This window comes from Pleurodeles waltl, chromosome 12 (genome assembly GCF_031143425.1).
Source record: "Pleurodeles waltl isolate 20211129_DDA chromosome 12, aPleWal1.hap1.20221129, whole genome shotgun sequence".
In the NCBI taxonomy this organism is placed as follows: Eukaryota; Metazoa; Chordata; class Amphibia; order Caudata; family Salamandridae; genus Pleurodeles; species Pleurodeles waltl.
Window position 1 is genome coordinate 307,255,855 of NC_090451.1, and position 21,520 is coordinate 307,277,374.

General features: G+C 48.3%; 1 protein-coding gene across 8 annotated transcripts in view; it reads right to left on the reverse strand.

Moving 5' to 3' along the window:
- CHD9 (chromodomain helicase DNA binding protein 9) overlaps positions 1-21,520 on the reverse strand; it is a 1,629,153-nt gene that overhangs the window by 563,605 nt on the left and 1,044,028 nt on the right. For all 8 annotated transcript variants that reach the window (XM_069216350.1, XM_069216347.1, XM_069216351.1 and 5 more), the window contains one exon: positions 8,792-8,881. In XM_069216350.1, the coding sequence (XP_069072451.1) occupies positions 8,792-8,881 (90 nt within the window). The remainder of the gene's footprint in view (positions 1-8,791; positions 8,882-21,520) is intronic.

Consider the following 21,520-nt stretch of genomic DNA (forward strand, 5'->3'; position numbering starts at 1 on the left):
CCCACTAGCACACACAAGCTGGCAAGCAGTGTGTCTGTGCTGAGTGAGGGGTCCCCAGGGTGGCATAAGACATCCTGCAGCCCTTAGAGACCTTCCATGGCATCAGGGCCCTTGGTACCAGAGGTACCAGTTACAAGGGACTTACCTGGATGCCAGGGTGTGCCAATTGTGGAAACAAAGGTACAGGTTAGGGAAAGAACACTGGTGCTGGGGCCTGGTTAGCAGGCCTCAGCACACTTTCAAATCATAACTTGGCATCAGCAAAGGCAAAGAGTCAGGGGGTAACCATGCCAAGGAGGCATTTCCTTACACCTACCACAAATCATAGGTAATGCCAGTGGGCCAGCAAGACGGGAATGTGAAAGTACGCGTCTTGAAAGTCCAACGCTACTATCCAGTCTCCGGGATCCAGAGCAGATAGGACCTGAGCCAATGTCAAAATTTTGAACTTCTCCTTTTGGAGGAAGAGATTAAGGGACCGAAGATCTAATATAGGCCGAAGACCTTTGTCCTTTTTCGGAACCAGAAAGTAGCAGGAATATCGACCATGACTGGCAACGGAACCCTCTATATAGCTCATTTGGCCAAAAGGGCTTGGACCTCCTCGTGGAGAAGCGCCCTATGATCCTCCGATATCTGACTGTATGAAGGTGGCATGGCTGGATATGTCTCGAAGGAGAGGGAGTAGCCCTTTCGGACAATTTGGAGTACCCACTTGTCTGAGGTAATGGCTTGGCATTAGGGCAGGTGATGGCGTATCCTGCCACCTACTGGCTCCAGATATACATGCGGACTAGGAAGGCTTGGAGGCTGAGGAGGGGGCGGGGTGGAGTGGGTGACCTGCTGGCTCCCATATCCCCGGGAACGTGGGATCACGCGGCCGCGCAAGAGCTGTACGGTATGTGCTTGCCTGTGGCCAGGTGGCAAAGGACGCGGTTGGGTGCCCCTTCCGTAGTGACAAAAGGGCGAAAGGCGGACTGCTGGGGTCTAGGTGCAGGCACGAGGCCAAGGGACCAGGCCGTGGCTCAGGAATCCTTAAAGCGCCGAGTCCGCCTTGTCTCCGAAGAGACGTGTGCCATCGAAGGGCATGCCCATCAAGGATTGTTGGACATCCCCTGAAAAGCCAGACTCTCTCAGCGTGGCCTGGTGTCTCAATTCCACTGTCGATGCAACCGATCTGCCCAGAGAGTCGGTTGTATCCAGTCCACAACGAATCATGAACTTGGCTGCATCCCTCCCATCTGTTACGGCTTGGGAAAGGACAGTCCGGGCCTTCTCCGGAACTGCAGGCAGCACTTGCACGAACGTATCCCAGAGATTTAGAGAAAAGCGGCCCAAAAGGCATGCGGTGTTCACGGACTGCAGCGCTAGACTGTTGGAAGAAAACAACTTCTTCCACAAATTATCCAGTCTTTTTGATTCCCTATCCGGGGGTGCGGCAGGGAATGCGCCAGATGAAGAAGAATCCTGGATGACAAGGCTCTCAGGCGTGGGGTGTTGGGTCAGGAATTTTGGGTCTGACAGCGCAGGCGAATGGCGGCGGGCAATCGTCCTATTCACAGGAGCCCCTGTGCTGCGTCTGGACAAAGTACCTAAAAGGACGTCTGTCAGTGCTTCATTGAAGGGTAAAAGGCGCTTGGAGGAGGAAGACTCCAGATGAAGCACGTCAGTTAGGATGTTAGGCTTACCCTCCACAGAAAGAAGCTCGAGGTCCAAGACCTCAGACGCCCTTCTCAACACCATAGAATAAGAAGCACCCTCCCCTGTAGCCACGCTAGGAGGAGAGAGCACACCAGTGTCAGGGGAGGTGTCTAGTCCACTGGCATCACCCAAATCCTGCACCCAGTCCGTTTGGGGGTCAAGCTGGTATTCTAAAGGGTCCAGTGACCCCTCCATACTCTCCTGATATCCATACCCACAAGAATAAGGATCTGGATCAACCCTGGGCTCAGGAGAGCCCATAGAGAACGGAATCGACGTTGATTGTGGGCCCAACTGATGTTGGGAGCATCGGGATGGATTGCGTTTGGATCCGGAGGGGCCCTCCAGAGCCGAGGCCGAAGCAGACGGCTTCCAAACCGAACGGACCCCAACCGACTCACCTGTGCCCGAAGGCTCCGAAGGTGGGTTGGACCGCCCAAAAATGAGGCGCATGGCCTCTGTAGGAGGCTGGCCTGGCGTACCTGGTGGTACTTACACCTTGTGCCATGCCCAGTTATCCTTCTTAGTAGGTTAGAGGTGTTCTAGCAGCTTAGGCTGATAGAGGTAGCTATAGCAGAGCAGCGTAGGCTGAACTAGGAGACATGCAAAGCACCTACTATACCACTTATATCATATAGCACTATATCATAAGAAAACACAATACTCAGTTACTAAAAATAAAGGTACTTTTTTAGTGACAATATGCCAAAAGTATCTCAGAGGATATACTCCCTTATGAGGTAAGTTATATATACAACATATACACACAAACCAAAATCAGGTAAGTAAAACACTTAGAAAAGTAGTGCAAACACTGTAGAACACAATAGAATGCAATAGGAGACAATAGGCCTAGGGTGCAAGACAAAACAATTACTCCAAAAGTGGAATGCGAACCACGAAGGGACCCCAGGCCTAGTGTAGTGTGTAGAGGGTCGCTGGGAGTGTTAGAAAACACTAAGGGTGTCCAAGATACCCCACGCCAAGACCCTAAAAAATTGGAGTAAAGTTACTCTACCACCCCAGAAAGACAGTAAAGTCGAGATAGGAGATTCTGCAAAGGCAACAACTGACTGCAAAGCACTGAAGACGGATTCCTGGACCTGAGGACCTGCAAAGGAAGGGGACCAAGTCCAAGAGTCACGCAAGTGTCCAGGGGGGCAGAAGCCCACTAAACCCCGGATGAAGGTGCAAAAGGGCTGCCTCTGGGTGGAAGAAACTGAAGATTCTGCAACAACGGAAGGTGCCAGGAACTTCTCCTTTGGTCAGAAGTTGTCCCACGGCGTGCTGGAGGATGCAGAGTTATTTCCACGCAGAAAGACCGGAAACAAGCCTTGCTAGCTGCAAGAGTCGCGGTTGAAGGTTTTGGGTGCTACCAGGGCTGAGGAAGGACCAGGAGGTCGCCCCTTGGAGGAGTAGACAGAGGGGGCGCTCAGCAACACAGAGAGCCCACGCAGAAGCAGACAGCACCCGCAGAAGCACCTGAACAGGCGTTCAGAATATCTGAGCACTGCGGTCGTCTCAGCAAAACAAAAGAGGGTCCCACGACGTCGGAGTTCAACTCAGCGAGTTGGGCAATGCAGGACGGAGTGCTGGGGACCTGGGCTATGCTGTGCACGAAGGAAGTCTTGCAAAAGTGTACAGAAGCCCTAGCAGCTGCAGTTCACTCAGTACACAGGATTACTGTCTGGTGTGAGGAGGCAAGGACTTACCTCCACCAAATTTGGACAGAAGGGCCACTGGACCGTTGGGGACACTTCGACCCAGCTCCTGTGTTCCAGGGACCACGCTCGTCAAGATGAGAGGGGACCCAGAGGACCAGTGATGCAGAAGTCTGGTGCCTACGTTAGCAGGGGGAAGGCAGACAGCCCTCAGAGCATGTACCACCAGGAAACAGTTGAGAAAGCCGGCAGGATGAGGCGCTACAATGTTGCTGGTAGTCTTCTTGCTACTTTGTTGCGGTTTTGCAGGTGTCCTGGAGCAGTCAGCGGTCGATCCATGGAAGTCGAAGAGAGAAGTGCAGAGGAACTCTGGTGAGCTCTTGCATTCGTTATCTGATGAGAAACCCACAGGTGAGACCCCAAATAGCCCTCAGAGGAGGACTGGCTACAGAGAGAGATAAGCACCTATCAGGAGGGGTCTCTGACGTCACCTGCTGGCACTGGCCACTCAGAGGTCTCCATTGTGCCCTCACACCTCTGCATTCAATATGGTAGAGGTATGGGACACACTGGAGGAGCTCTGGGCAGGTGCTGCTCAGGGGAGTGGTCACTCCCCTTTCCTTTGTCCAGTTTCGTGCCAGAGCAGGGCGGGGGAGCCCTGAACCGGTGTAGACTGGCTTATGCAAGGAGGGCCCCCTAACACCCTCTCCCTTTGGAAATATGTGTAAAACCCTCTCTCAGAGGAAATCCTTTGTTCTGCCTTCCTGGGACTGGGCTGTCCAGGTCCCAGGTGGGCAGAAACCTGTCTGAGGGTTGGCAGCAGCGGTAACTGCAGAAAAAAGCCCAGAGAGTTAGTTTGGCAGTACCCGGGCTCTATGCTGGAGCCCCAGGGATGCATGGAATTGTCACCCCAATACCAGAGTGGTATTGGGGTGACAATTCCATGATCCTAGACATGTTACATGGTCATTTTCAGAGTTACCATTGTGACGCTACATATAGGTATTGATCTATATGTAGTTCATGCGTGTAATGGTGTCCCCGCACTCACAAAGTCTGGGGAATTTGCCCTGAACAATGTGGGGGCACCTTGGCTGGTGCCAGGGAGCCCTCACACTAAGTAACTTTGCACCTAACCTTCACTAAGTGAGGGTTAGACATGTAGGTGACTTATAAGTTACTTAAGTGCAGTGTAACATGGCTGTGAAATAATGTGGATGTTATTTCACTCAGGCTGCAGTGGCAGTCCTGTGTACGAATTGTCCGAGTTCCCTATGGGTGGCAAAAGAAATGCTGCAGCCGATGCGTAAGATCTCCTGGAACCCCAATGCCCTGGGTCCCTAGGTACCATATACTAGGGAATTATAAGGGTGACCCAGTGTGCCAATCTGAAATGGTAAAATTATTCACTAGCCTGCAGTGACAATTTTAAAAGCAGTGAGAGCATAAACACTGAGATTCTGGTTAGCAGAGTCTCAGTGATACAGTTAGGCACCACAGAGGGAACACATATACGCCACAAACTTATGAGCACTGGGGTCCTGGCTAGCGGGATCCCAGTGACACATAACAAACACACTGACAACATAGGGTTTCCACTATGAGCACTGGGGCCCTGGCTAGCAGGATCCCAGTGAGACATTAAAAACACCCTGACATATACTCACAAACAGGCCAAAAGTGGGGGTAACATGGCTAGAAAGAGGCTATCTTCCTACAGCCTCATAAAACACTGAGTTGGGCGGGGTTGCCTCCGGCTCCCGGGAAGTCGGGGAATCGTGGAGCCAACCCCATAAGAGGGCTCCATTGACGGAGGCCTAGAGCGTCAACGCTCTTCCCGCATCGTATCATCCGAACGACGGGGTGAAGCCGAAGAACACTTGTCTTTCTTCGGTGAGTTCTTTTTGTGACCCGAATGTCCTGATGACTTGGAGGACGAAGAGCGGTGGTGACTCCACGGCCGATCTCGAGAACTTCCTCTCGAATGGGACCGTGAGCAACGCGGAGTCGAGTGTTGGGCAGCCATGAGCTTTAGGTACTGCTTCCCTTAAAGCCTTCAGGTTCATGACCCGACACTCGGAGCACGACTTCAGATCGTGATCGCGCTCCAAACACCATAAGCACACGAGGTGTAGATCTATCAGCGACATAGTTCTGTGACCTGTGTCACAGGGCCTCAATCCGGTCTTGCAAGACATCCCTTAACTCGTAAAAAATACGACAAAATGCCGACGTAGTCAAAAAATGACTGAGGTTGCTCTTCTCCAGATCTGCACGTAGGCTGACGCAGAAAGAAAAGAACTGACGTTAGAGCGCCGGGTGGCACCTATATACGACCATGACGTCATCACGGTGAGCACAACGCCAACGACACCAGCGGAGTCGACCGACGAATCCTGACGGCACGCAGAGGTACTGCTGGAAGAAAAATTATCTGGATCCAGTCTCACGCCAGGTGAAATACAAAGGTAAGCAATCTGCAACTAGAAATCTCTCGCAAATACAGTAGTACATACAGTTTTGGTTAAAATGGTAATAAGCTATTTTACAAGTAGACAGTACAAAAGACACCCTCAGCAGCACAGGGGCGGCCGGTTGCAGTGTGCAAAGTAGGTGTCGGGTTTGTCGTTGAAAACAATGGAGGGACCCCGGGGTCACTCTGGCGATGCAGGCAGGGCACAGGGGGGCTTCTCGGGCCAGCCACCGACTGGGCTAGGATGAGGGCCGCCTCTGGTCACTCCTGCACTGGGAGGTGGTTCCTCAGGGTGTCCACGTCGTTGGAGTCACCTGCGAGTCCTCTCTGCAGTGTTGGTTGTCCTGAACTCGAGCCGGGGGCGTGGGGTGCAGAGTGTGAAGACTCACGCTTCTGGCGGGAAGTTGGAGTCTCTTTAAAGTTGCTTGCTTTGTTGTTGTTCCTGGACAGGGCCAGTGTCCTCGGGAGGTTCTTGGTCCTTTAGGTGCAGGTCAGACCTAGGAGGCAAGGGAGGCATTTCCCTACACGACGCTCTAGGACACCTCTGCACCCGTCTGCCCCGGACCCAGAAGAGGTGAACCAAGGGTGTCCTTACGTCTCCCCACTTCATGAGACCTGAGCCCACGTGTTTGCTGATTCAGACTGGACCCCCAGTCTACGCCTGCAGTGTGTTTCTGCTGGCCCTCCTGTAACCATGAGGCACTCGTGCTGGACTCAATGCCAGAAGCCTCCCCTTCACCCACACACTCCAGCCAGAGGAGGAGTGGACGGATGGTGTCCCCCAGGGCCTAAAGGGTTGAGTTCCCTTGTGGCTTGCCCTAGACTGTCCTTCCAGTCCATTCCCGCAGCAACTATGTAACCGGACCAATCCCCTTAGACTTGAATGGACACCCGACACAGTAACACCTCTGCACCCGGACGCACTAGAGCTCCCAGAGGTGGCCTGTTGATGTGGCCTTGGACCTTGCCCCAAAACGCCCTTAAGTTCAGGAGATTAGTCTTGTAAATCATTGTACTCAACCTGGATTGCAGTCTTTGTTTTCCTCAATGAGCTTGCATTGCAGATTCCTGTGTCGACTTTAGAAAATTATTTAAAAAAAATCATAATTCAGAAAGTACTCACCTGATTGAGGTGATCTTGATATCTTAATTCATATAAATGTATGTGCTATTTATTTTTATAAATTGGAGTTGTATTTCTTTATTGAGTGTGTGTCCTACATGCTTAGCACTACCCTCTGATATGCCTAACTGCTCAGCCACATTACCAAAAAGGGAGCATTTGGGAAGTCATTTGCACCTCTGTGGTACCTCTGGGGATTGCTTGGACTCTTTGCACAGTGTACCTAATTTTGGACCACTATAAAAAGAGTCAGCTTCCTACAGTAGGGCCACCATTTTTTGTTTGGAAATTATATCCCTGGTGTCTACTGGGGGCACCACACAATGCCAGGGTAGAAACACTTCTGTTTTGTAACCAAATTCTTATCATGCAAGTTTTCTGCTGGGCGGTAGAGGGGTGGATGGTTAAGAATTGGGGGCAAAGCAGCCCCAATTCCTGCTCACAAGGGGCAGAAAGACATTAAATTGCTTTTTTTTTTTGTTTTTGTTTTTTAATGGGAGGGAGCATTTGATCTTTATTGGGGGGCCACTCCTACCATCCCGGTGTCTAGTGGCTGGTTCCTTCCTTGGGAATGAGTTCCGCGGTGATTCCCAAGCAAGGATTCATTAGAGAGAGGTACTACTTCCCTGCTATACTTCTCCTGCTTAGAGCGGTGCTCAGGGAGCTGAGATGCATCCCACCCTGCCCTCAGCCCTCCGCACATAGAGGAAGCTTTCCCCTTGCACCCTGACATTTTCCCAGGCAAGAATTTTCTCTAAAAGTAGTGCTGGGAAGATGAACAGCTCATCCACCGCAATAAAGTAGTTAACATTTGAAATCTAATGTAGAAAAAAATGTCGCTAATTAATAAAAGTATAATATGCATATAAGATAAATTTAAGGCCACAATAATATGCACCAATGTTTTCAACTTATTCGTGTCTGAAAACCAAACTACCTATGGAGGATTAAATGAGAGTCAAAACAACATCCATATTGTAGAATGTGACCTTGTTCCTAGAAGGAGAGTTAAATACCTCATAACCACTTCGAGTGGGACTGAGCTACAATTCATAATTTCAAAATGTTATTTAAATTATCTGTAATGTTCTGAGACTCTTTCACTGTAAAAGGATAATGTTGTAACAACCCTGAAATGTATTTGTTAAATATTTGTATGGCAAGAAACCAATATATGTAATATATAAGTACAACTGTGTGGATTGGCGAATAAATGTAGGTTATAATTTGAAAATGTCAAAAGCAAGTAATCTCCAAGATCTTTGCACTCATCACAAACACACAGGGCCAACTTTGAGTGCATCTACTACTTGAAAAGGATCACCATAAAAGCTGCCATTATCTGAATACAACCTTTAAAAAGCCAACTGAACCTCTCCATAGAAGCAAGTCACATACTTATAGTGAACAATATAGTCACTCTTCCAAGCATCTGAGAAAATAGCGAGGTCACTATTTAGCTTATAAAACGTAAACAGTTTATACAGCAATTTATTCCCATTTCTTTTACAGTACTGTGTCATGGTTGGTACTTTCCTCTGCGCTCTGCTCACAACTTAATCTGCAAATATACATTTAGCCTCCTAACATCCACAAATATACTATCTTTAAACATACTAAGCATGTGTTTGTCATTGAACGTACAATGGTACTAAGTCTATATATTTTCAAAGGCATTGTATTTTTTAAACAAAATAAATTCAAGATTAATTCAGCCCTAGAAATAAAAATACATTGAAACATACAATATAACAACCTAAAAAGCATATTACACCATAGTACACAATATTATGTTTTAAAGAATACGAGTAGCAAGACAATTATAATTTATACCTGCAATCGACTCCATCAAATACTTTTTCGTAATGGTTGCCAATGACTTCTTGCTTTAGGTAATAGAGCATTCGTACTCGAAGCAACACCCTAGAATAGTTTGTTAAAGAATAATTAATAGTGGGCAATTATTCAAATTTCAGATGAGTGCATCTTGTACAATATGAAAGTTATACTTTTATGCAGGGTGAAGAAATGCATTTTCACAATGTTCATGCCAATTTAGGAAATCCAGAGATCAGGGTACCTTATTTATACGATTAAACAAGCTGCTGTTCTGTTGTGCTTTATTTATCATCTTGCACACTTATTGCCTTGTAGCAAGCTTTCATTATTTCCTAGTTAACATATCATAAGCAACATCTATAATGCCCATTTCTAGAGTGAATAAAACCAATTATCAAGTTAAAAGATATCACAGCTGTTGTTCTTGAACTATCTAAGGGCCACACAATGACAGTGTATAACGTGTACAACAGGTTTCAGGTTAAAACACAGAACCAGCCACAAATTTGCAACTTGAAGCTAGTCTACGTATCAGCCCAGGTAACTTTATTATTGCATGGGAAACCCAACACCGCTTTTGAGCCCCTGGCAAACAGCCCAAAAGATCTAACTATGGACCTGGATCAGAAATGGGGGATACCAACACTAGGACCGACGGCTGTCAAACGGTCAGCCGAGGCCATTCATGCAACCATTCTGAACCTAATTTGGACTTAACAGCATGCAATGGTAGATGTGAGAAAGAACGGGTTAACATATGTACAACAGACCTGGTGGTAAATGTCGAATCAACTATATTTTAGTTGAACTGGTCTATGGTATCTGTTGGATAATATGATCATCTTAGACCGTAAGGACTGTGACCACAATCTTCTGATGAATATTACTGCCTTGCCAAATTCTCCAGTACAGCATCCTCCAATATTGATTCCAGGAGAAGTACAAACAGAAAAATCTATAAAATGGTGCTGGGTTCAAACCCCACAACCTGAAATTCTGGAAAAGGTCTGTGAGATGGTGGAGAACATGACTGTGAGCATAGTATTGCACAATGGCGTAGGGGGATAATCCACGATAACAGACCAACACAACTCTCTTTTTATCAATATAAGAGAGTTACTCTTTCAGGAATTAAAGCCAAAAAGGACAACTCTCCTTTACCGCAACGTGGTACAACAAGGCCTGCAGGATAGCCAAGAACAATCTACTTCATGCCCTGAAAAGTAACAAAGTAGAAATGTAGCCTGTAACAAAAGCTCATAAATGTGGCCTGTCAAAGGTCAAAAAGGGATAGGAAAACTGAATATGGGATGACATTTTTATTGCTGCTAATACCTACTGCAACACGTTGTTTTTCGACACTGTGGCTCATGTATCTGCCAAAGCTCCCAAAGAGCTTTTATACTTTGTACAGCCAAAAGACAGTGAAGGCCACTTTAGCAGTCTATATGAACTACACAGTGACATGCCAGGAGATGAATTGGATTTCAAACTTCTGGACAAAACTGACAAATGTCCTACATTAGTAATTTCACGACAAGACACTTACGCAGCCATCAGTTGAACCAAGCATGCTATAGCACCAGGAACGGTCCCAGGTAACCTTCAACTCTCAAACCCGGACATTTGGCCGCCTTACATAAACTGTAGGGGGAAGTTAACGCCATCTTGGAATGTTGCTAAGATTATTTTAATTTTTAAAACAGGTTATTGAGAAGCTCCAAGTAACTACAGCCCTATCACCTTAAAGAAAGCCTGCAGAAGGTTTTCTGCAGACAAATACTTGGCAAGATCCAGGAATGGATTGTGGAAAATGAGGTCCTGTCATCCTGCCAGGTAGGATTCAGATCCAAGACAAGAGCACATGATCAGGTCTTTCACTTACACAAAATCTACTGGAAGACCACATTAAGCAATGGGTACCACTTGTATTTGGCCTTAGTTTATTTACACTTGGCATTTGATCTGAACTCAAGAGAAAAACTTTGGGCAGTCTTGGAAGACATGGAATTCCATCCAAACTACTGCCCATACTGATACGGCTAAATGTACAAGTTCGGTAACAATATTCCTGATAGACATATTCTAGTTGCAGATTCCTTACCTTAGAAGTTTCCCCCAAGGCGTCTGACTGGCTCCGGAGTTTTTTCTATTTTGCTGTCGGGCAATACCCTTTTGAGGTGGTGACTCCGCGGGCGTTGTACTCGCCGTGACGACGCTGGGAGAAGTACATAGACGTTGCCTCAGCACAGTGATGTCAGTTTCTTTTCACAACTTTCCACGCCAAAGTGCAAAGCCACAAAGAACACGGAGATTGATGTGCCAGAGGAAAGTCCCTGAATGGGGAAGCCTTGTCCCTAGAAATCAGATCGCTAGCGGGGAAGATGGGCGGGTCGCTAATGAATCTGCAACTAGAATATGTCTCTACCACATATATCGTTACCGAAGGTAAGTAACTTGAACATCTCATAGAGACTTCTAGTTGCAGATTCCTTTCCTTTGAATAGATACCCAAGCAACACCATCCTTGGAGGTGGGCTGCAAACCAAGATCATACAAGAAAGTCCTGCAGGACTGAACGACCAAAGTAGCCGTCCCGATGGACCTGACTGCCAGGCAGTAATGTTTAGCAAAGGTGTGCAAGTAGCTGCCTGGTAGATATCCAGGACAGGAACTCCGCATGCTTACACAGTGGAAGCAGCAGACGCTCTGGTGGAATGAGCTTGCAAAAACTCAAGGGGTTGCCTCTTGGCCAAAGCGTAGCACATCTAGATGCAAAGAATTACCCATTGATAGATGGTACGTTTTTGCACCGCCTCCCCTTTCTCCGCACCCACATGTTCAACCAAGAGTTTATCGTCCACCCGGAAATCTTTAGTACGATTAAGATAGAACGCCAATGCTCTTTTTGGGTCCAAAGGGTGGAGTCTCTCCTCCTCATGAGAAGGATGTGGAGTGCATAAAAAGTAGGCAAGGTGATGGACTGGCCTCTGTGAAAATGTGTAACAACCATATGAAGGAAGGAAGCCTTAGTATGCATCACCACTTTGTCAGGGTGCAAAGAGAAGTATGGGGGGCTTTGAAGAAAGAGCCTGCAGCTCACTCACCATGCAAGCAGAAGTGATGGCAACAAGAAAAACAGTCTTGAAAGTAAGGTGCCGTAATGGGCAACTGTGCATTGGCTCAAAGGAAGTACACATTAAGAAAGTAAGCACAAGATTGAGGTCCCACTGAGGCATGATAAATGCAGTGGGAGTAAACAAATGGGTGAGACCCTTAAGGAATCTACTGACAATAGGAGACTTAAAGAGTTAACGCTGATAGGCAACCTAAGAAAGGCTGAAATAGTCAATGAATAACCTTTAAGGGTACCCAAAGCAGAGCCCTACTGGGCTAAAGAAAGAATGAACAAAGGAACCTCCGAAAGAGGAGCAGACAGGGGGGTCAACAGATTTGTTGGAACACCATGCCACAAATGTATGCCAACGACATGTGTAGGAAGCTGGCTCTGTATATACTATCTCAAAGTGAGAGATAGTGGGCACAGAGTCCAAGGGTTCCACTTAGAGGTTGATAGTGGCAATAATAGATAATACTAATGCTTTATGTTGTGGTAGTGTGGTCGAGTAGAAACTTATCAGAGGGTAGTGTTAAGCATTTGTTGTACACACACAGGCAATAAATGAGAACACACACTCAAAGACTAAACTCCAGGCCAATAGGTTTTTATACTGAAAAATATTATTTTCTTAATTTTTTTTTTACAACCACAGGATTCAGAATTCAAGTAAACACATAAATTGTAATTGGCGTAGGTAAATATCGACCTTTGAATTAAAACAGTAATGTAAACAGTTTTGGCAAAAATGGCAATAGGCTATTTTAAAAATGGACAGTGCAAAAATCAACAATTCCTGGGCTAAGTACAAGTTAGTTTAGCAGGTAAGTAAAGCACTTACAAGTTCAGTCTCCGGGGCATAGGCAGCCCACCATTGGGGGGGTTCAAGTCAACCCCAAACACCCAGCAACACAGGGCCGGTCAGGTGCAGAGGTCAAAGTAGGGCCCAAATAATACAGGCTCTGTAGAAGTTGGCTCTGTAGAAATGTAAGGAAATGCCTTCCTTGTCATGGTTACCCCCTAACTTTTTGCCTTTTGTTGATGCCAGTTATGATTGAAAGTGTGCTGGGACCCGGCTATTCAGGTCCCAGCACCAGTGTTCTTTCCCTAAACTGTACCTTTGTTCCCACAATTGGCACAGCCCTGGCACACAGATAAGTCCCTTGTAAATGGTACCCCCTGCTACCAAGGGCCCTGTGGCCAGGGAAGGTCTCTAAGGGCTGCAGCATGTATTATGTAATCCCTCACTCAGCACATGCACACTGCCTCACAGCTTGTGTGTGCTGGTAGGGAGAAAACGAATAAGTCGACCTGGCACTCCCCTCAGAGTGCCATGCCCTTAACCCACTGCCTGTGGCATAGGCAAGCCACCCCTCTAGCAGGCCTTACAGCCCTAAGGCACGGTGCACTATAACACAGATGAGGGCATAGTTGCATGAGCACTATGCCCTAACTGTGTCTAAGCAAAACCTTAGACATTGTGAGTGCAGGGTAGCCATAAAGAGTATATGGTCTGGGAGTCTGTCAATTACCAACTCCACAGTTCCATAATGGCGACACTGAAATCTGGGAAATTTGTTATCAAACTTCTCAGCACAATAAATGCAACCTGATGCCAGTGTGGAATCTATTCTAAAATACACCCAGAGAGCATCTTAGAGATGCCCCCTGAATACCAGTCCGACACCAAGTGCTAGGCTGACCAGTTTCTGCCAGCCTCCCACAACCAAACGAGTTTCTGGCCACATGGGGTGAGTGCCTTTGCCACTATGTGGCCCGGAACAAAGCCTGCACTGGGTGGAGGTGCTTCTCACCTCCCCCTGCAGGAATTGTAACACTTGGCGGTAAGCCTCAAAGGCTCCTGCCTGTTGTTACAGCACCCCAGGACATCCCAGCTAGTGGAGATGCACGGCCCTCCGGACACAGCACCCGCTTTTGGTGGCAAGTCTGGAGGAGATAATGAGAAAAACAAGGATGAGTTACCTACCAGTCAGGACAGCCCCGAATGTGCCCTGAGTTTGGAGGATTCCCCAATAAGGAGGAGGCACAAAGAGGGTGTAGCCACCCTCCAGGACAGTAGTATTTAGGGGTGACCATGAAACCAGGAAAATAAATTCCTGCATCCTGAAGAAAGAAGGACTGCTGACCTGAAAGCCCCGCAGAGACGACTGTGACACCAACTGGCTTGGCCCCAGCCCTACTGGCCTGTCTCCAGACTCCAAGAACCTGCACAGCAACGCTTCCAGCCGGACCAGCGACCTCTGAGGACTCAGAGGACTGCCCTGCACCTAAAAGGCCAAGAAACCCCTGCTAACAGCGGCACTGTTCAAAACTTTGCAACTTTTAAGCAACTTTTAAAGAGACTCTCACTATCCGTCAGAAGCGTGAGTCTTCTCACACTGCACCCGATGCCCGCTGCTCGAGTTCAGGACAACACCTAAGGGAGGACTCTCAGGCGACTCCAACGACCTAGATACCTTGAGTCGACCCCCAGCAACCCCAAAGCGACACCTGCAGAGAGGATCCAGAGGCTCCCACTGACCGCGAATGACTGGTAACAAAGGAACCCGACGCCTGGACCAAGCACTGCACCCGCAGCCCCCAGGACCGACAGGAACCACCTACCAGTGCAGGAGTGACCAGCAGGCGGTCCTCATCCTAGCGCAGTTGGTGGCTGGCCAGAGAAACACCCCTGTGCCCTGCCTGCCTCGCCTATGTGACACCTGGGTACCTCCATTGCTTTCTATAGCAAACCCGACACCTACTTTGCCTACTGCACCCCGGCCCCCCTGTGCCACAGAGGGTGTGTTTTGTGGGCTTGTGTGTGTGTCCCCTCTGAGTGCTCTACAAAGCCCCCCTGGTATGCTCCCCGCAGACGCAGGTGCTTACCTGTAAGCAGACTAGGACCGGAGCACCCCTGTTCTTCATAGGCGCCTATGTGTTTTGGGCCCTCCTTTGACCTCTGCACCTGACAAACCCTGTGCTGCTGGTGCTGTGGCTTTGGGGTTGCCTTGAATCCCCAACGGTGGGCTGCGTATGCCCAGGAGACTGATTGTGTAAGTGCTTTACTTACCTGAGAAACCTAACTAAACTTACCTCCCCCAGGAACCCTCGGACTCTGTGCACACCATCTCTCACTTAGAGATAGTATATACAGAGCCAACTTCCTACATTGGTGGGTCAGCGGTGGGGTCTAAGACTTTGCATTGGCTGGACTACTCAGCCAATACCCGATCACACAACTAAAATACAAAAAACTGTTATTAAAAAACTGATTTTTGAATTTTTACTATTTTTCTAAATTTTTAGAAGTCCTGCTAGGGCCTTGTGTAAGTCCCTGTTAGCACTTCTTTTAAAGTTTACAAGTTTGTACAAGTTTGGATTTAAGTTCTAGAAGTAGTTTTTAGATTCTTAAAATGTAATCCTAACTTTTAGAGTCATAATGAGTCAGACAGATGAGATGGTGATGGAACTCAACCTCACCCCTTACCGGCATCTAGGGATGTCAGTATTAAGGTCTCCCTGTAAAATGAAAGAGATAAGTACTGGGTCAAACCCTATCAAGGCAAAGCTCGAGGAGCTCTTGGCAGAGTTCACAAGGGACCACCCCTCTGATGTGGAGGATGCTCCTTAAGATGGGAAAATTAGTGAACAGGAGGAAGAACTCACTCATCCTGTCCTAATTAAGGAAAACCTGGTCCCCAGAACCTTGACTCCATAGATAATAGTCAGAGAGCCTTGTTCTTCCACAGGGGAGACAAGTGCCTTTGTAAGCACTGAGGGCAGCCTCAATGAAGAGGACATCCAGTTAGCCAGGATGGCCAAAAGATTGGCTTTAGAGAAGCAGCTCCTAGCCATAGAAAGGGAAAGACAAGAGATGGTTTACTCCCATCAATGATGGCAGTAACATAAATAGGGTCAGAGGGAATACTGGCATCCTAAAATTCCCCAAAGGGACTGCAACTAAATATGAAGATGGCAATGACATCACCAAGGGGTTCACAGCTTTTGAGAGGGCTTGTGCAACCAGAAAAGTAAGCAGATCTCACTGGGGAGCTCTCCTTTGGGAAATGTTCACTGGAAAGTGTAGGGTAGACTCCTCACCCTCTCTGGTAAAAATGCAGAATCCTATGACCTCACGAAGGCTATCCTGATTGAGGGCTTTGGATTCTCAACGGAGGAGTACAGGATTAGGTTCAGGGGGGCTCAAAAATCCTCGAGCCAGACCTGGGTTGATTTTGTTGACTTCTCAGTCAAAACACTAGATGGTTGGATTAATGGCAGTGGTGTAAATGATTATGATGGGCTGTACAACTTGTTTATGAAAGAACATCTGTTAACTAATTGTTTCAATAACAAACTGCATCAACATCTGGTAGACCTAGGTCCAATTTCTCCCCAAGAAATGGGAAAGAAGGCAGACCATTGGGTCAAGACTAGGGTGACCAAGACTTCCACAGGGGGTGACCCAAAGAAAGGGGTCACAAAGCCTCCCCAGGGGAAGAGTGGTGAGACATCCAAAGGGCAAAAGTAAAGAGTCTTCTACAGGGCCCCAAAAACCTGCTCAGGAGGATGGGTCCCAAGACTCTTCACAGTCCACAAAAGGGTATAAGGGTAAAAACTTTGCCCCAAGAAGGCCTGGTGTCAAAACTGTAGACCGCATGGACACCAAACAGGAGACAAGGCCTGTCCAAAGAAAAGTCCCACAATAAATACTACTCCAGTTAGTAGTGGAATAGCCAGTCTCCAGGTGGGATCAACAGTGTGCCCAGAGCAAACCAGGGTCCACAATGAGGCTACATTAGTCACTAGGGGTGGGGTGGATTTAGCCACACTTGCTGCCTGGCAGCCTGACATGTAAAAATACAGGTAGCAGCTCTTAATCAATGGAACTAGAGAAGAAGCCCTGAGGGATACAGGTGCCAGTGTCACAATGGTGACAGACAAACTGGTTTCCACAGGACAGTACCTGGCTGGACAGACATATCCAGTCACTAATTCTGTCAATCAAACTAAAGTCCATCCCATGGCAATGGTAACTTTAGAATGGGGAGGGGTCACTGGCATGAAACAAGTGGTAGTCTCCTCTGCAATTCCAGTAGAATGTCTGCTACGGAATGATCTGGAGCCCTCAGCATGGGCTGAGGTAGAACTCAAAATCCATGCAGCCGTGCTGGGTATCCCTGAACTGGTGTGTGTCAAGACAAGGGCACAGAGCAGGGCTCAGGGTGAAAAAGAAGTGTTGGAGTCTGGAATAATGTCCCAACCTTCCAAGAGAAAAGGAAAGAAGACTGGGGGACCAGCTTCTACACACCAGCATAAAAAGAACCTCTCTTCCCAGGAAGATGATCTATCCCCTGGGGGAACTGAGTCCATGGAGCTGGAGCCTTATCAGGTTGAGACCTTCGGTCAAGGGGGACCCTCAAGGGAACAGCTGTGTAAGGGACAAAAGTGTTGTCCATCTCTTGAAGGCCTAAGACAGCAAGCAGCTGAGCAAGAAAAAGGAACTGTCAGTGGAACCCACAGGGTCTATTGGGAAGATGGACTCCTTTACACTGAGGCAAGAGATCCCAAACCTGGTGCCACTAGGAAAGTGGTAGTGCCTCAGGAGTTTAGGGAGTTCATTCTGACCTTAGCCCATGACATTCCCATTGCTGGGCATTTGGGACAAACCAAGACTTGGGAGAGTTTAGTCAACCATTTCTATTGGCCCAATATGTCCAAGAAGGTTAATGAGTTTTGCACCTCCTGTGTCACCCATCAAGCCAGTGTAAGACAGGTGGCCATCCAAAGGTCCCCCTCATTCCACTTCCAGTGGCGGGGGTCCACTTTGAGAGAGTGGGAGTGGACATAGTGGGTCCACTTGAACCTCCCACAGCATCAGGGAACCAATATATCTTGGTAGTAGTTGATCATGCTACCAGGTACCCTGAGGCAATTTCCCCTTAGGTCCACTACTGCTCCTGCAGTAGCTAAAGCACTCATGGGTATTTTTACCAGAGTGGGATTTCCTAAAGAGGTGGTTTCTGACAGAGGTACCAACTTCATGTCAGCTTACCTAAAGCACATGTGGGGTGAATTATAAGTTCACCATACCATCCACAAACCAATGGTCTTGTAGAGATTTAACAAGACATTGAAGGGCATGATCATGGAGCTCCCTGAAAAACTCAAAAGGAGATAGGATGTCCTCTTGCCATGCCTGCTTTATGACTCTGGAGAGGTGCCACAGAAGGGAATAAGGCTTTCCCTCTTTGAGCTTCTGTTTGGCCATCCTGTAAGGGGACCACTGGCACTTGTAAAAGAAGGCTGGGAAAGACCTCTCCATGAGCCTAAACAAGATGTGGAGGACTATGTACTAGCCCTACGTTCAAGTATGGCAGAGTACATGGAAAAGGCTAGCAAAAACCTTGAGGCAAGTGTAAGGAAATACCTCCTTGGCATGGTTACCCCCTGACTTTTTGCCTTTGCTGATGCCAAGTTATGATTTGAAAGTGTGCTGAGGCCTGCTAACCAGGCCCCAGCACCAGTGTTCTTTCCCTAACCTGTACCTTTGTTTCCACAATTGGCACACCCTGGCATCCAGGTAAGTCCCTTGTAACTGGTAACCCTGGTACCAAGGGCCCTGATGTCAGGGAAGGTCTCTAAGGGCTGCAGCATGTCTTATGCCACCCTGGGGACCCCTCACTCAGCACAGACACACTGCTTGCCAGCTTGTGTGTGCTAGTGGGGATAAAACGACTAAGTCGACATGGCACTCCCCTCAGGGTGCCATGCCAACCTCACACTGCCTATGGCATAGATAAGTCACCCCTCTAGCAGGCCTTACAGCCCTAAGGCAGGGGGCATTATACCATAGGTGAGGGCAAAGGTGCATGAGCACTATGCCCCTACAGTGTCTAAGCAAAACCTTAGACATTGTAAGTGCAGGGTAGCCATAAGAGTATATGGTCTGGGAGTCTGTCATACACGAACTCCACAGCACCATAATGGCTACACTGAAAACTGGGAAGTTTGGTATCAAACTTCTCAGCACAATATATGCACACTGATGCCAGTGTACATTGTATTGTGAAATACACACCAGAGCGCATCTTAGAGATGCCCCCTAAAAACATATCCGACTTCCAGTGTGGGCTGACTAGTTTTACCAGCCTGCCACACACCAGACATGTTGCTGGCCACATGGGGAGAGAGTGCCTTTGTCGCTCTGTGGCTAGTAACAAAGCCTGTACTGGGTGGAGGTGCTTCTCACCTCCCCCGCAGGAACTGTAACACCTGGCGGTGAGCCTCAAAGGCTCACCCCCTTTGTTACAGCGCCCCAGGGCACTCCAGCTAGTGGAGATGCCCGCCCCCTCCGGCCACTGCCCCACTTTTGGCGGCAAGGCCGGAGGAGATAATGAGAAAAACAAGGAGGAGTCACTGGCCAGTCAGGACAGCCCCTAAGGTGTCTTGAGCCGAGGTGACTCTGACTTTTAGAAATCCTCCATCTTGCAGATGGAGGATTCCCCCATCTTGCAGATGGAGGATTCCCCCATCTTGCAGATGGAGGATTCCCCCAATAGGATTAGGGATGTACCTCCCCCCCTCAGGGAGGAGGCACAAAGAGGGTGTAGCCACCCTCAGGGCTACTAACCCCCAGACCTAAACACACCCCTAAATTGAGTATTTTGGGGCTCCCAGAACCTAGCAAGATAGATTCCTGCAACCTGAAGACGAAGAAGGACTGCTGACCTGAAGCCCTGCAGAGAAGACGGAGACACCAACTGCTTTGGCCCCAGCCCTACCGGCCTGTCACACCACTTCAAGAAAAACTGCAACAGCGATGCGTTCCACAGGGTCCAGCGACCTCTGAAGCATCAGAGGACTACCCTGCATCTAAAAGGACCAAGAACTCCCGAGGACGGCGGCTCTGCTCCAAGGAAGAAACACCTTTGCAACAAAGAAGCATCTTTTAAAGACAACACGTTTCCAGCCGAAAGCGTGAGACTTTGCACTCTGCACCCAACGCCCCCGGCTCGACCTGCGGAGAAACAACACTACAGGGAGGACTCCCCGGCGACTGCGACCCTGTGAGTAGCCAGAGTTGGCCCCCCAGCGACGCCTGGAGAGGGAATCCAGAGGATCCCCCTGACCGCGACTGCCTGCTTCTAAGAACCCGACGACTGGTAAAAACACTGCACCCGCAGCCCCCAGGACCTGAAGGATCCGACCTCCAGTGCAGAAGCGACCCCCAGGTGACCCTCTCCCTTGCCCAGGTGGTGGCTACCCCGAGGAGCCACCGCCCCTTGCCTGCCTGCTTTGCTGAAGAGACCCCTGTGTCTCCCACTGAAACCAATTGCGAACCCGACGCCTGTTTGCACTCTGCACCCGGCCGCCCCCGTGCCGCTGAGGGTGTACTTTTTGTGCTGACTTGTGTTCCCCCCGGTGCCCTACAAAACCCCCCTTGTCTGCCCTCCGAAGTCACGGGTACCTACCTGCTGGCAGACTGGAACCGGGGCATCCCCTTCTCCATTGAAGCCTATGCGTTTTGGGCACCAGTTTGACCTCTGCACGTGACCAGCCCTGAGCTGCTGGTGTGGTAACTTTGGCGTTGCCATGAACCCCCAACAGTGGGCTACCTTGGACCCAACTTTGAACCCTGTAGGTGGTTTACTTACCTGCAAAACTAACAAACACTTACCTCCCCCAGGAACTGATGAAAATTGCACTGTCTAGTTTTAAAATAGCTTATTGCCATTTTTGTGAAAACTGTACATGCTATTTTGCTGATTCAAAGTTCCTAAGTTACCTAAGTGAAATACCTTTCATTTGAAGTATTACTTGTAAATCTTGAACCTGTGGTTCTTAAAATAAACTAAGAAAATATATTTTTCTATACAAAAACCTATTGGCCTGGAATTGTCTGAGTGTGTGTTCCTCATTTATTGCCTGTGTGTGTACAACAAATGCTTAACACTACCCTCTGATAAGCCTACTGCTCGACCACACTACCACAAAATAGAGCATTAGAATTATCTCTTTTAGCCAATATCTTACCTCTAAGGGGAACCCTTGGACACTGTGCATGCTATTTCTTACTTTGAAATAGTACATACAGAGCCAACTTCCTACAGCAAGCCAACAATGCCAGAAGTTGTGGTATGACCAAAAGGCTGCAATGGTTGATTTTCATCCAGGGCAGAAAGTCTGGGTTCTAGAGCCTGTGGCTCCCAGGGCACTCCAGGACAGATGGAGTGGCCCTTACCCATTACTAGAGAAAAAGAGTCAGGTCACCTACCTGGTGGACCTGGGCACTAGCAGGACCCCAAGAGAGTGATCCATGTTAACCAGAGGGTGATCCATGTTAACCGCCTTAAACTCTATCATGACAGGGCAGATGTCAACCTGTTAATGGTTACAGAAGAGGACCAGGAAGCAGAGAGTGAACCTCTCCCTGAACTCCTCTCAAATGACCCTAAGGATAGCTCAGTAGATGGAGTGATCTATTCAGACACCCTCTCTGACTAACAGCAAGCTGACTGCAGGAAGGTCCTCCAGCAGTTTGCTGAGCTCTTTTCCTTGACCCCTGGTCAGACACACCTGTGTACACATGATGTGGACAC